General features: G+C 44.1%; 1 protein-coding gene across 4 annotated transcripts in view; it reads right to left on the bottom strand.

The window, feature by feature from the left end:
• Window positions 1-12,709, bottom strand: part of LOC115123163 (engulfment and cell motility protein 1) — a 234,667-nt gene that overhangs the window by 65,461 nt on the left and 156,497 nt on the right. For all 4 annotated transcript variants that reach the window (XM_065017983.1, XM_065017982.1, XM_065017981.1 and 1 more), the window contains one exon: window positions 1,030-1,166. In XM_065017983.1, coding sequence (XP_064874055.1) covers window positions 1,030-1,166 — 137 coding nt within the window. The remainder of the gene's footprint in view (window positions 1-1,029; window positions 1,167-12,709) is intronic.

The raw sequence follows: 12,709 nt of genomic DNA on the forward strand, positions 1-12,709 counted from the left end.
CAGAGGGTAGTGTGAACGGCCCAGAACATCACTGGGGCCAAGCTTCCTGCCATCCAGGACCTATATAATAGGCAGTGTCAAAGGAAAGCCCATAAAATTGTCAGAGACTCCAGTCACCCAAGTTATAGACTGTTGTCTCTGCTACCGCACAGCAAGCGGTACCGGAGCGCCAAGTCTAGGACCAAAAGGATCCTCAAAACATTCTACCCCCAAGCTATTATTCTGCTGATCAATTCATAAAAATCGCTACAGGACAATTTACATTGACCTCCCCCCCTTGTACACTGCTGCTACTCACTGTTAGTTTGTAACCTATGCAGAGTCACTTCGCCCCCACCTACATGTACAGATTACCTCAACTAGCTTGTACACCTTGCACACTGGACCCGGTCCCGGTTCCCCCTGTATATATCCTTGTTATTGTTATTCTTATTGTGTTACTTTTTATTATTACTTTTTATTGTAGCCTACTTGGTAAATATTTTCTTCTTCTTGAACTGCACTGTTGGTTAAGGGCCTGTAAGTAAGCATTTCACGGTAAAGTCTACACTTGTTGTATTCGGCGCATGTGGCAAATAAAGTTTGATTTGATTTTGATTTGATTAATGTAACAAAATGTGGAAAAAGTCAAGGGGTCTGAATACTTTCCGAATGCACTGCATGTTCAGACCGGAAAACACCACTTCACATGGGACAATACACTACAGTAACATTCCTATACGAGCTGACAAATCGAATGAAAGAAAGAAAGCCCTACTGGATCTGCATGACTTTGTTCAAGCCCTAAACAAACACACCCGTTTCAGCTAATCAAGGTCCTGATGAGCAGCTGATTAGTAGAATGGTCTAGAGAATAATCCGGGAGCAGGGTAGCTCTCCAAAAAGAGGGTTAGCTACCCCTGCAGAAGTATTACCCTTTGAAAATGAATACCATTTGCCATTTTAGTGGCCCCAGGCGGGAATCGAACCCATGATCCTGACATTGCAGGCGCCATACTTTAGTAACTGAGCCACAAAGTCCAAACTCACCTTGTTGAAGTCTTCGCTGGTGGCCCTCATCTCCTTCCAGGTCTTGTTGAGCAGCTGGATGCAGATGCAGAAGAACTCTTCGAAGGAGCGGTCGTGGGTGAAGAACATAGGGTGGAAATCATGACAGTTCTCACTGGCTGCAAAGACAGAGGTGGAGAAGAGGGCACAGTCAGAACATGTGTTTTAGAGAGAGGAGAGGAGGGCACAGTCAGAACATGTGTTTTAGAGAGAGGAGAGGAGGGCACAGTCAGAACATGTGTTTTAGAGAGAGGAGAGGAGGGCACAGTCAGAACATGTGTTTTAGAGAGAGGAGAGGAGGGCACAGTCAGAACATGTGTTTTAGAGAGAGGAGAGGAGGGCACAGTCAGAACATGTGTTTTAGAGAGAGGAGAGGAGGGCACAGTCAGAACATGTGTTTTAGAGAGAGGAGAGGAGAGCACAGTCAGAACATGTGTTTTAGAGAGAGGAGAGGAGGGCACAGTCAGAACATGTGTTTTAGAGAGAGGAGAGGAGGGCACAGTCAGAACATGTGTTTTAGAGAGAGGAGAGGAGGGCACAGTCAGAACATGTGTTTTAGAGAGAGGAGAGGAGAGCACAGTCAGAACATGTGTTTTAGAGAGAGGAGAGGAGGGCACAGTCAGAACATGTGTTTTAGAGAGAGGAGAGGAGGGCACAGTCAGAACATGTGTTTTAGAGAGAGGAGAGGAGGGCACAGTCAGAACATGTGTTTTAGAGAGAGGAGAGGAGGGCACAGTCAGAACATGTGTTTTAGAGAGAGGAGAGGAGGGCACAGTCAGAACATGTGTTTTAGAGAGAGGAGATGAGGGCACAGTCAGAACATGTGTTTTAGAGAGAGGAAAGGAGGGCACAGTCAGAACATGTGTTTTAGAGAGAGGAGGGCACAGTCAGAACATGTGTTTTAGAGAGAGGAGAGGAGGGCACAGTCAGAACATGTGTTTTAGAGAGAGGAGATGAGGGCACAGTCAGAACATGTGTTTTAGAGAGAGGAGAGGAGGGCACAGTCAGAACATGTGTTTTAGAGAGAGGAGAGCACAGTCAGAACATGTGTTTTAGAGAGAGGAGACGAGGGCACAGTCAGAACATGTGTTTTAGAGAGAGGAGAGCACAGTCAGAACATGTGTTTTAGAGAGAGGAGACGAGGGCACAGTCAGAACATGCGTTTTAGAGAGAGGAGATGAGGGCACAGTCAGAACATGTGTTTTAGAGAGAGGAGAGGAGGGCACAGTCAGAACATGTGTTTTAGAGAGAGGAGAGGAGGGCACAGTCAGAACATGTGTTTTAGAGAGAGGAGAGGAGGGCACAGTCAGAACATGTGTTTTAGAGAGAGGAGATGAGGGCACAGTCAGAACATGTGTTTTAGAGAGAGGAGAGGAGGGCACAGTCAGAACATGTGTTTTAGAGAGAGGAGAGGAGGGCACAGTCAGAACATGTGTTTTAGAGAGAGGAGAGGAGGGCACAGTCAGAACATGTGTTTTAGAGAGAGGAGAGCACAGTCAGAACATGTGTTTTAGAGAGAGGAGAGGAGGGCACAGTCAGAACATGTGTTTTAGAGAGAGGAGAGGAGAGCACAGTCAGAACATGTGTTTTAGAGAGAGGAGAGGAGGGCACAGTCAGAACATGTGTTTTAGAGAGAGGAGAGGAGGGCACAGTCAGAACATGTGTTTTAGAGAGAGGAGAGGAGGGCACAGTCAGAACATGTGTTTTAGAGAGAGGAGAGGAGAGCACAGTCAGAACATGTGTTTTAGAGAGAGGAGAGGAGGGCACAGTCAGAACATGTGTTTTAGAGAGAGGAGAGGAGGGCACAGTCAGAACATGTGTTTTAGAGAGAGGAGAGGAGGGCACAGTCAGAACATGTGTTTTAGAGAGAGGAGAGGAGAGCACAGTCAGAACATGTGTTTTAGAGAGAGGAGAGGAGGGCACAGTCAGAACATGTGTTTTAGAGAGAGGAGAGGAGGGCACAGTCAGAACATGTGTTTTAGAGAGAGGAGAGGAGGGCACAGTCAGAACATGTGTTTTAGAGAGAGGAGAGGAGGGCACAGTCAGAACATGTGTTTTAGAGAGAGGAGAGGAGGGCACAGTCAGAACATGTGTTTTAGAGAGAGGAGATGAGGGCACAGTCAGAACATGTGTTTTAGAGAGAGGAAAGGAGGGCACAGTCAGAACATGTGTTTTAGAGAGAGGAGAGGAGGGCACAGTCAGAACATGTGTTTTAGAGAGAGGAGAGGAGGGCACAGTCAGAACATGTGTTTTAGAGAGAGGAGAGGAGGGTACAGTCAGAACATGTGTTTTAGAGAGAGGAGAGGAGGGCACAGTCAGAACATGTGTTTTAGAGAGGAGACGAGGGCACAGTCAGAACATGTGTTTTAGAGAGAGGAGAGGAGGGCACAGTCAGAACATGTGTTTTAGAGAGAGGAGAGGAGGGCACAGTCAGAACATGTGTTTTAGAGAGAGGAGATGAGGGCACAGTCAGAACATGTGTTTTAGAGAGAGGAGAGCACAGTCAGAACATGTGTTTTAGAGAGAGGAGAGCACAGTCAGAACATGTGTTTTAGAGAGAGGAGATGAGGGCACAGTCAGAACATGTGTTTTAGAGAGAGGAGAGGAGGGCACAGTCAGAACATGTGTTTTAGAGAGAGGAGATGAGGGCACAGTCAGAACATGTGTTTTAGAGAGAGGAGAGGAGGGCACAGTCAGAACATGTGTTTTAGAGAGAGGAGATGAGGGCACAGTCAGAACATGTGTTTTAGAGAGAGGAGAGGAGGGCACAGTCAGAACATGTGTTTTAGAGAGAGGAGAGGAGGGCACAGTCAGAGACTTTGACACTGGATGTTTGGATTTTAGGTGGGAAACTTACAGGTCAATTTACAGGTCGGCTGGCAAATGCTCAAGTTCGGCGTTACATTTTTAGGTTTTAAGGCGGCATCAGGGGATCTGAGGTTTAAAGACCTGAGACTGAACCCGCCTTTAATTAAATGAAGATCTCTTGCATGATAAATCTATACATACATAATCCCCGAGGTTATGAGAACAAAGACATATCAATACTGGTTATCAAACCAAGGCTAACCAACCCCTTATATCTGCATACTTGTATTTTAGATTCACTTGTCTTTCATTTTTCATTCACTGATGTTGCATCCCTGAATTTCAGCGTCTAAGACTGCCATGTGAGTACCGGGAACATGAACTTCAATTGGACTACGTCCCAAATGGCACCCTTTTCCCCAAAAAGTGCACTACTTTGGACCAGGGCCCAAAGGTACACTCTAATCTAAAGTCAGTGGTATAAGAGCCATCAGTACAGAGATTCCCCACGGGCACAGATATACAGTAGCTATACACATGTTGCCCCCTTATGATGAACTAAGACACTTCCATCCAGTTGATTACAGAATGAAAGCGATGGTGGGGGGCACACACGCTTGGCTTACGTTCCAGCCATACTTCAATACCCACATGGATGGCTGACTCATTCCTACACAGTTTGGACATGTATAGGCTTAAGTAGTGGGTGTATGCGTGTGTGAGAGCGCGGTATCGGAGCGCCATGTCTAGGTCCAAAAGGCTCCTTAAAACTTGTTAAGGATGTTGCGAATTTTCTTAGCTTTTTGTTAAAAATCGCGCAACATTTCAGCGCCCTGCTATTCATGCCAGGAATATAGTACATTCATATGGTTAGTGTGTGTGGATAGGAAACACTTAGACGTTTCCAAAACTGTTTAAATCACGCCTGTGGCATTTACAGAACGGGCGTTTCATCGAAAAGTGCATGAAAATCTGTTCTCTGAAAATGGAAAAATATATCCTTCCGCCACTTCAGGCAATTGTTCAAAGTGAATCGAATTAAATAGAGCCGAGTTTACACTGCCTCCAGCTGCCATAGGTTGTCTAGAGTCATGTGATTTGATTCGCAATTGATTCTTGGTATAGCCCAAACAAGGGAACATCTTCCCTGATGACTCCGCCCGGATTTTTGGTCGACCTCTGGTAAGACATGTTTTTCTACAACGACAAGATAAAGATTTTAACATCGTTTCCTGATCCATTTATCGCTTATTAACGTGTACTAATACCTAAAGTTGCATTAGAAAAGTATTTCGAAGTGTTTTGTGAAAGTTTATCGTCGACTTTTTGATTTTTAAAAAACGACGTTACGTTATGAAATGCTAATTTTTCTCTCTTTACTCGCAGTATTCCGACTTCGATATCTAAGCTATATATGGACCGATTTAATCGAAAAAAGACCCTAAATGATGTTTATGGGACATCTAGGAGTGCCAAGAAAGAAGCTCGTCAAAGGTAATGAATGCTTTATATTTTATTTCAGCCTTTTCGTTTGCGACGCGAACGCAAAATCTGTCGTTGTGTGACGTTGCAGTATTTTTGTAGGGTGCATGGTATCACATAATAGCTTCTCATGAATTCCCCGAAAAGCATTTTACAAATCTGACTTGGTGAATAGATTCACAACGAGTGTAGCTTTAATTCAGTATATTGTATGTCAATTTTAATTAAAGTTTGAGTTTTATCAAAAACACTTGAAATTACCGCTGATTTGATCCCCAAAGCGGGACCACTTGAGCTTCTACCCCCAAGCCATAAGACTGCTGAACAACTAATCAAATGGCCACCTCACTATTTACATTGACACCCCATTTGTTTTTACACTGCTGCTACTCTCTGTTTATTATCTATGCATAGTCACTTTACCCCTACCTACATGTACAAATGACCTTGACTAACCTGTACCCCTGCACATTGACTCGGTGCCAGTAGCCCCTTTATATAGCCTTGTTACTGTTATTTTATGTTTATTTTTGTATTATGAGCTGAAATAAAAGATTCCAGAAATTTTCCAGATGCACAAAAAGCTTATTTCTCTCAAATTCTGTGCACAAATGTGTTTACATCCCTGTTAGTGAGCATTTCTCCTTTGACAAGATAATCCATCCACCTGACAGGTGTGGAATATCAAGAAGCTGATTAAACAGTATGATCATTACACAGGTGCACCTTGTGCTGTGACTTGAAAGGCCACTCTAAAATGTGCAGTTGTGTCACACAACACAATGCCACAGATGTCTCAAGTTTCAAGGGGGCGTGCAATTGGCATGCTGACTGCAGGAATGTTCACCAGAGCTGTTGCCAGAGCAATGAATGTACATTTTAAAGAATTTGGCAGACCACGTGTAACTATGCCAGCCCGGGACCTCTACATCTGGCTTCTTCACCTGCGGTATCATCTGAGACCAGTCACCCAAACAGCTGATGAAACTGAGGAGTATTTCTGTTTGTAATAAAGCCATATTTTGGGGGGAGAAAAAATCATCCTGATTGGCTGGGCCTGGCTCCCAAGTGGGTGAGCCTATGCCCTCCCAGGCTGTAACTGCCAATTGGATATCACGAAATTGGTATGAAAAAGGGGTAAAAAAATCTATGAAATCTATCGATTTCACATGACTTGACAGGGGCGCAGCCACCCTTTTTTTTACCCCTTTTTCATACCAATTTCGTGATATCCAATTGGTAGTTACAGTCTTGTCCCATCGCTGCAACTCCAAGTCGCACTGCTTCTTGACACACTGCTCGCTTAACCCGGAAGCCAGCTGCACCAATGTGTCGGAGGAAACACCGTCCAACTGGCGACCGTGTTTGCGTACATGCGCCCGGCTTGCCACAGGAGCCGCCAGAGCTCAATGAGACAAGAACATCCCGGCTGGCCAAACCCTTCCCTAACCTGGACGACACTGGGCCAATTATGCGCCGACTCATGGGTCTCCCGGTCGACTCCGGATCTGTAGTGACGCCTCTAGCACTGCGCCGCAGTGCCTTACATCGCTGTGCCACAGTGCCTTATATCGCTGTGCCACTTGGGGGGCTCCTAAAGAATTTATTTGAATTGACAAGGAAAGTTCTTAAATGATCCTGAATGTGAACACACACTATGGGCCTTTTCTGTTAACATTTCCACATGCATCTACAACAGAGAGAGTTATTCTCCTGTACTGTGTGAGAAGATGAAGGCTCAGAATACGGCACAACTCTGATGGAAGGCTGTGTGAGAGGTTGAAGGCTCTGAATACTGTATGACTCTGATGGGAGGCTGTGTGAGAGGTTGAAGGCTCTGAATACTGTATGACTCTGATGGGAGGCTGTGTGAGAGGTTGAAGGCTCTGAATACTGCACGACTCTGATGGGAGGCTGTGTGAGAGGTTGAAGGCTCTGAATACTGTATGACTCTGATGGGAGGCTGTGTGAGAGGTTGAAGGCTCTGAATACTGTATGACTCTGATGGGAGGCTGTGTGAGAGGTTGAAGGCTCTGAATACTGTATGACTCTGATGGGAGGCTGAATACTGTATGACTCTGATGGGAGGCTGTGAGAGGTTGAAGGCTCTGAATACTGTATGCTGGGAGGCTGAGAGAATACTGTATGACTCTGATGGGAGGCTGTGTGAGAGGTTGAAGGCTCTGAATACTCTGACTCTGATGGGAGGCTGTGAGAGGTTGAACTACTGACTCTGATGGGAGGCTGTGGGAGAGGTTGAAGGTTCTGAATACTGTATGACTCTGTGGGAGGCTGTGTGAGAGGTTGAAGGCTCTGAATACTGCATGACTCTGTGGGAGGCTGTGTGAGAGTTTGAAGGCTCTGAATACTGTATGACTCTGATGGGAGGCTGTGTGAGAGGTTGAAGGCTCTGAATACTGTATGACTGATGGGAGGCTGTGGGAGAGGTTGAAGGCTCTGAATACTGCACGACTCTGATGGGAGGCTTCATGTGGTGATTAAAGGGAATGGCTCCTTCCTTCTCCCTTGTTTCTCCCTCCTTCTCCTCCTTTCCAACCTCTTTCCTGCCTCATTTCTCACTTGTTCTCATCCTTTTTCCTCCCTTGTTCCCCCCCCCCCCCTGTCCTCAGCCAATGGTGTGGCCAGAGAGCTAATCTAACTGTTTCCCGAGGGAACTCCATTAGACTGCATTAGACTGCATTACATACACTGGGAGGGAGAAATCACTGTGTGTTTATTGGGTTACCGGATTCATCATAAACTCCCCACCGAGAGTGAAATCTGGTTTCTCAGCTCAATCCATCTACAGTGCCTTCAGAAAGTAGTCATACTCCTTGAATTATTCCACATTTTGTTGAGTTACAGCCTGAATTTAAAATGGATTAAATATATATTTTCTCTCACACATCTACACACAATACCCTATAACGACAAAGTGAAAACATGCTTTTAGAAATATTTAATTTACATACAGTACCAGTCAAATGTTTGGACACACCTACTCATTAAAGGGTTTTTCTTTCTTTTGACAATGTTCTCCATCAGGGGTGTCAAACTCAAATACCCAGTGGGCCAAAATGTAAAACCTGAACAAAGTCATGGGCCAACATTGAACAAATTAACATTTTAATATGGACCCTAACAAGTTTTGCTTTAACATTGAATATGGAACAAGCATCGCTTATTACCATACAATATATAATTTAATAGTGGAGACATGCAAAATCGAATTTCAAATGAAAAAACACATCAATGGCATTCATTTATTAAATAAATAAAATTTAAATAAAAATTGTATGCCTCTTTTCTATTTGCAGCCTTCTGATTTAAATACCAAAATAAACTTTTTCCACTGGCTAATAATTTTACAAATAAAATGATAATAAATCAATCAACCATTCAAGCCCATGCCTTGTAGCAAGAAAAAGTGCATAAAGAAAACGTTAATTATTGCACACTGGTCTAATCTGATGTGCCCAAGCCAGATACCTGGCATCTCTTCTTGGATGCTAGTTCATCAATGTCTGGGCTCAAGCTCTGAGCTGAAGAAATCCTCAGTATCGAGCGAAGATGTTCATCAGTCAGACGTCTCCTGTGAGTTGTTTTGGTCATCTTCATCGAGGAGAAAAGTTGCTCGCATAGATAAGTGCTGCCGAACATGGAGAGCATCTGAGCAGCTTGGGTGCGGAGCTGAGGCATTGTGTCAGGGATGAATCGTGGAAACTGTGCGGCGCCCACAGCATCATACTTTGACTTCAGCGTGTCGTTGCACTGGAGTTCAATCAGCTCCATTTGGATGTTGGTTGGTGCATTTTCCACATCAACTGCGAAGGGATTACTAAGCAGTTCAAACTTGCATTTCTGGGCATCGAAGTCGGCAAATCGCCGGCTAAACTCAGCGGCGAGAACACTGAGTTTTTCAGCAAACTGTGCGCATGGGAACACGGCGGTAGAGATCTGCGCTTTTATGGATTGGCAGCAGGGAAAATGGCAAGGGTTTCCTTGCAGCATCTGATTCTCCACAGGCACAGTTTAGTTTTCAAGGCCCTCACTGCAGCGTACATGTCTGTGATGATGCGCCCCGCCCCTGAAGCTGCAGGTTCAGCGCATCGAGATGGCTCGAGATGTCACAGAGAAAGGCCAGCTCACACAGGAACTTTTGCTCCCGGAGCTCTGCTGTATCCTTCCCTTTGGTTTCCAGGAATTGACATATTTCCTCACGCAGCTCGAAACATCTGTTCAGTACTTTTCCTCTGCTTAGCCATCTCACCTCTGTGTGATACGGCACGTCTGCGTATTCGAACCACACTCCTCCAGAAAAGATTTAAACTGGCGGTGATTTAGACCTTTGGCTCTTATAAAGTTAACTACCTGTGTTACTGTGGTCATAACATGTTCCATCTTTAGGGCTTTGGCACACAGTGCTTCCTGATGTATGATGCAGTGGTAAACAGTTAGCTCACCTGCACAGTTCTCTTCCCGCATCTTCTCCCGAACCATGCCCACCAGTCCACTCTTTTTACCGCACATCGCTGGCGCACCATCTGTCGTTAATCCAACGAGTTTATCCCACGGCAGCTTTATTTCAGTTACACATTTGGAAACCTCCTCAAAGATTTCCTTTCCTGTGGTTGTGCCATGCATTGATTTGAATCCTAATAGCTCCTCCGTAACACACAGATTTGAGTCCACTCCACGGATGAAGACTGACAGCTGAGCAGTATCAGATGCATCGCAGCTCTCATCCACAGCGAGGGAGAACGCAACAAAATCTTTTCCCTTTTCCATCAGCTGGTCATACAGATTGGTGGCAAGATCACATGTGCGATCAGCTACTGTGTTCCTGCTCAGGCTCACGTTTGAAAATGCTTGTTTTTTCTCTGGGCATACGAGGTCACAAACCTTCATCATGCACTTTTTCATGAACTCTCCCTCATTAAAGGGCCGAGCTGATTTTGCGATCTCTGCTGCCACTATATAACTAGCCTTTACAGCAGCCTCGCTTTGTGATGTGGCTTTTTTAAACATATTCTGTTGTGAAACCAAACTTCTTTTCATCTCCTCTACTTTCTGGCTCCTTTGAGTCATGTCCAGGTCCTTGTATTTGTCATGGTGTTTCGTTTCATAGTGTCGTCTAATGTTGTACTCCTTACTTACAGCCACGTTGACTCCACAAACAAGACAAACAGGTTTGTCTTCTACATATGTAAACAGATATTCTGCCTCCCACTTGTCCAGAAAGCTCCTGTTTTCTGCCTTTCTTTTCGCCATTTTTGGGAAGGGTTAGCTCGCTGACAGTTGTAGCGTCTATGTTGCTATGACTACTGTCACAGAGGAGAGAGCGTTTCTGGGTCCTGTCCTGATTGGCGCGCGAAAACAGCAGAGCATTATGGGATTCGTAGTATTAGTGGTGAATGCGCTGTATAATACCGGCGGGCCAGCTCTAGTAGTAATTTGGTATTGTCTCGCGGGCCAAATATAATTACCCCGCGGGCCAAATCGCGGGCCAGAGTTTGACACCCATGTTCTACATTGTAGAATAATAGACATCAAAACTATGAAATAACACATGGAATCATATAACCAAAAAAAGTGTTAAATATGTCAAAATATATTTTATCTTTTAGGTTCTTCAAAGTAGCCATCCTTTGCCTTGATGACAGCTTTGCACACAGGTTAAGTGTGCCTTGAATTCTAAATATATCACTGACAGTGTCACCAGCAAGGAAAGCCTTGTTAAAATGTACTTCCTTCTTAATGCATTTGAGACAATCAGTTGTGTTGTGACAAGGTAGGGGTGATATACAGAAGATGGCCCTGTTTTGTAAAAGACAAAGTCCAAATTATGGCTAGAACAGCTCAAATAAGCAAAGAGAAACAACAGCCCATCATTACTTTAAGACATGAATGTTTCTTCAAGGGCAGTTGCAAAACCATGAAGCGCTATCATGAAACTGTCTCTCTTGAGGACCGCCACAGGAAAGGAAGAACAGATTTACCTCTGCTGCAGAGGATAAGTTCATTAGAGTTACCAGCCTCAGAAATTTCAGCCCAAATAAATGCTTCCCAGAGTTCAAGTAAAAGACACATCTCAACATCAACTGTTCAGAGGAGACTGTGTGATTCAAACCTTCATGGTTGAATTGCTGCAAAGAAACACTACTAAAGGACACCAATAAGAAGAAGAGACTTGCTTGGGCCAAGAAACCTGAGCAATGGACATTAGACCGGTGGAAATATGTCCTTTGGTCTGATGCAACATTTGCCCATTATTCTTTTCGAAATTCTTCAAACTCTGTTGTTGATCATTTCTAGACAACCATTTTCAGGTCTTGACATAGTAGATTTAAGTCAAAACTAACTCAACCACATTCCCGGTCTTCTTGGTAAGCAACTCCAGTGTAGATTTGGCCTTGTGTTTTAGGTTATTGTCCTTCTGAAAGGTGAATTCATCTCCCAGTGTCAAGTGGAAAGCAGACAACCATTTTCCCCAAACATAACACTTTGTATTCAGGACAAAAAGTTAATTGCTTTGCCACATTTTTTGCAGTATTACTTTAGTGCCCTGTAGCAAACAGGATTCATGTTTTGGAATATTTTTTATTCTGTACAGGCTTCTTTACTTTCACTCTGTCAATTAGGTTAGTATTGTGGAGTAACAACAATGTTGCTGATCTATCCTCAGTTTTCTCCTATCACAGCCATTAAAATATGTAACTGTTTTAAAGTCACCATTGGCCTCATGAAGAAATCCCTGAGCTGTTTCCTTCCTCTCTAGCAACTGAGTTAGGAAGGATGCCTGTATCTTTGTAGTGACTGGGTGTATTGATACACCATCCAAAGTGTAATTAATAACATACCCATGCTCAAAGGAATATTCAATGTCTGCATTTAAAAAAACAAATGTTTTTGACCACCTACCTATAGGTGCCCTTCTCTGTGAGGCATTGGAAAACCTCCCTGGTATTTGTGGTTGAATCTGTGTTTGAAATTCACTGCTCGACTGAGGGAGTTTACAGATAATTTTGATGTGTGTGTGTGGTACAAGGTTTGAGGTAGTCATTCCAAAATCATGTTAAACATTTATTGCACACAGATTGAGTCCATGCAACTTATTATGTGACTTGTTAAGCAAATGTTTACTCCTGAACTTATTTAGGCTTAACAAAGGGGTTAAATACTTTTCAGATTTTTCTTTAATTTTTTTTGTTGTTGAATTTTTTACCCCTTTTTCTCCCCAATTTCGTGGTATCCAATTGTTGTAGTAGCTACTATCTTGTCTCATTGCTACAACTCCCGTACGGGCTCGGGAGAGACGAAGGTTGAAAGTCATGCGTCCTCCGATACACAACCCAACCAAGCCGCACTGCTT

Source organism: Oncorhynchus nerka, linkage group LG4 (genome assembly GCF_034236695.1).
Source record: "Oncorhynchus nerka isolate Pitt River linkage group LG4, Oner_Uvic_2.0, whole genome shotgun sequence".
Classification (NCBI taxonomy): domain Eukaryota; kingdom Metazoa; phylum Chordata; class Actinopteri; order Salmoniformes; family Salmonidae; genus Oncorhynchus; species Oncorhynchus nerka.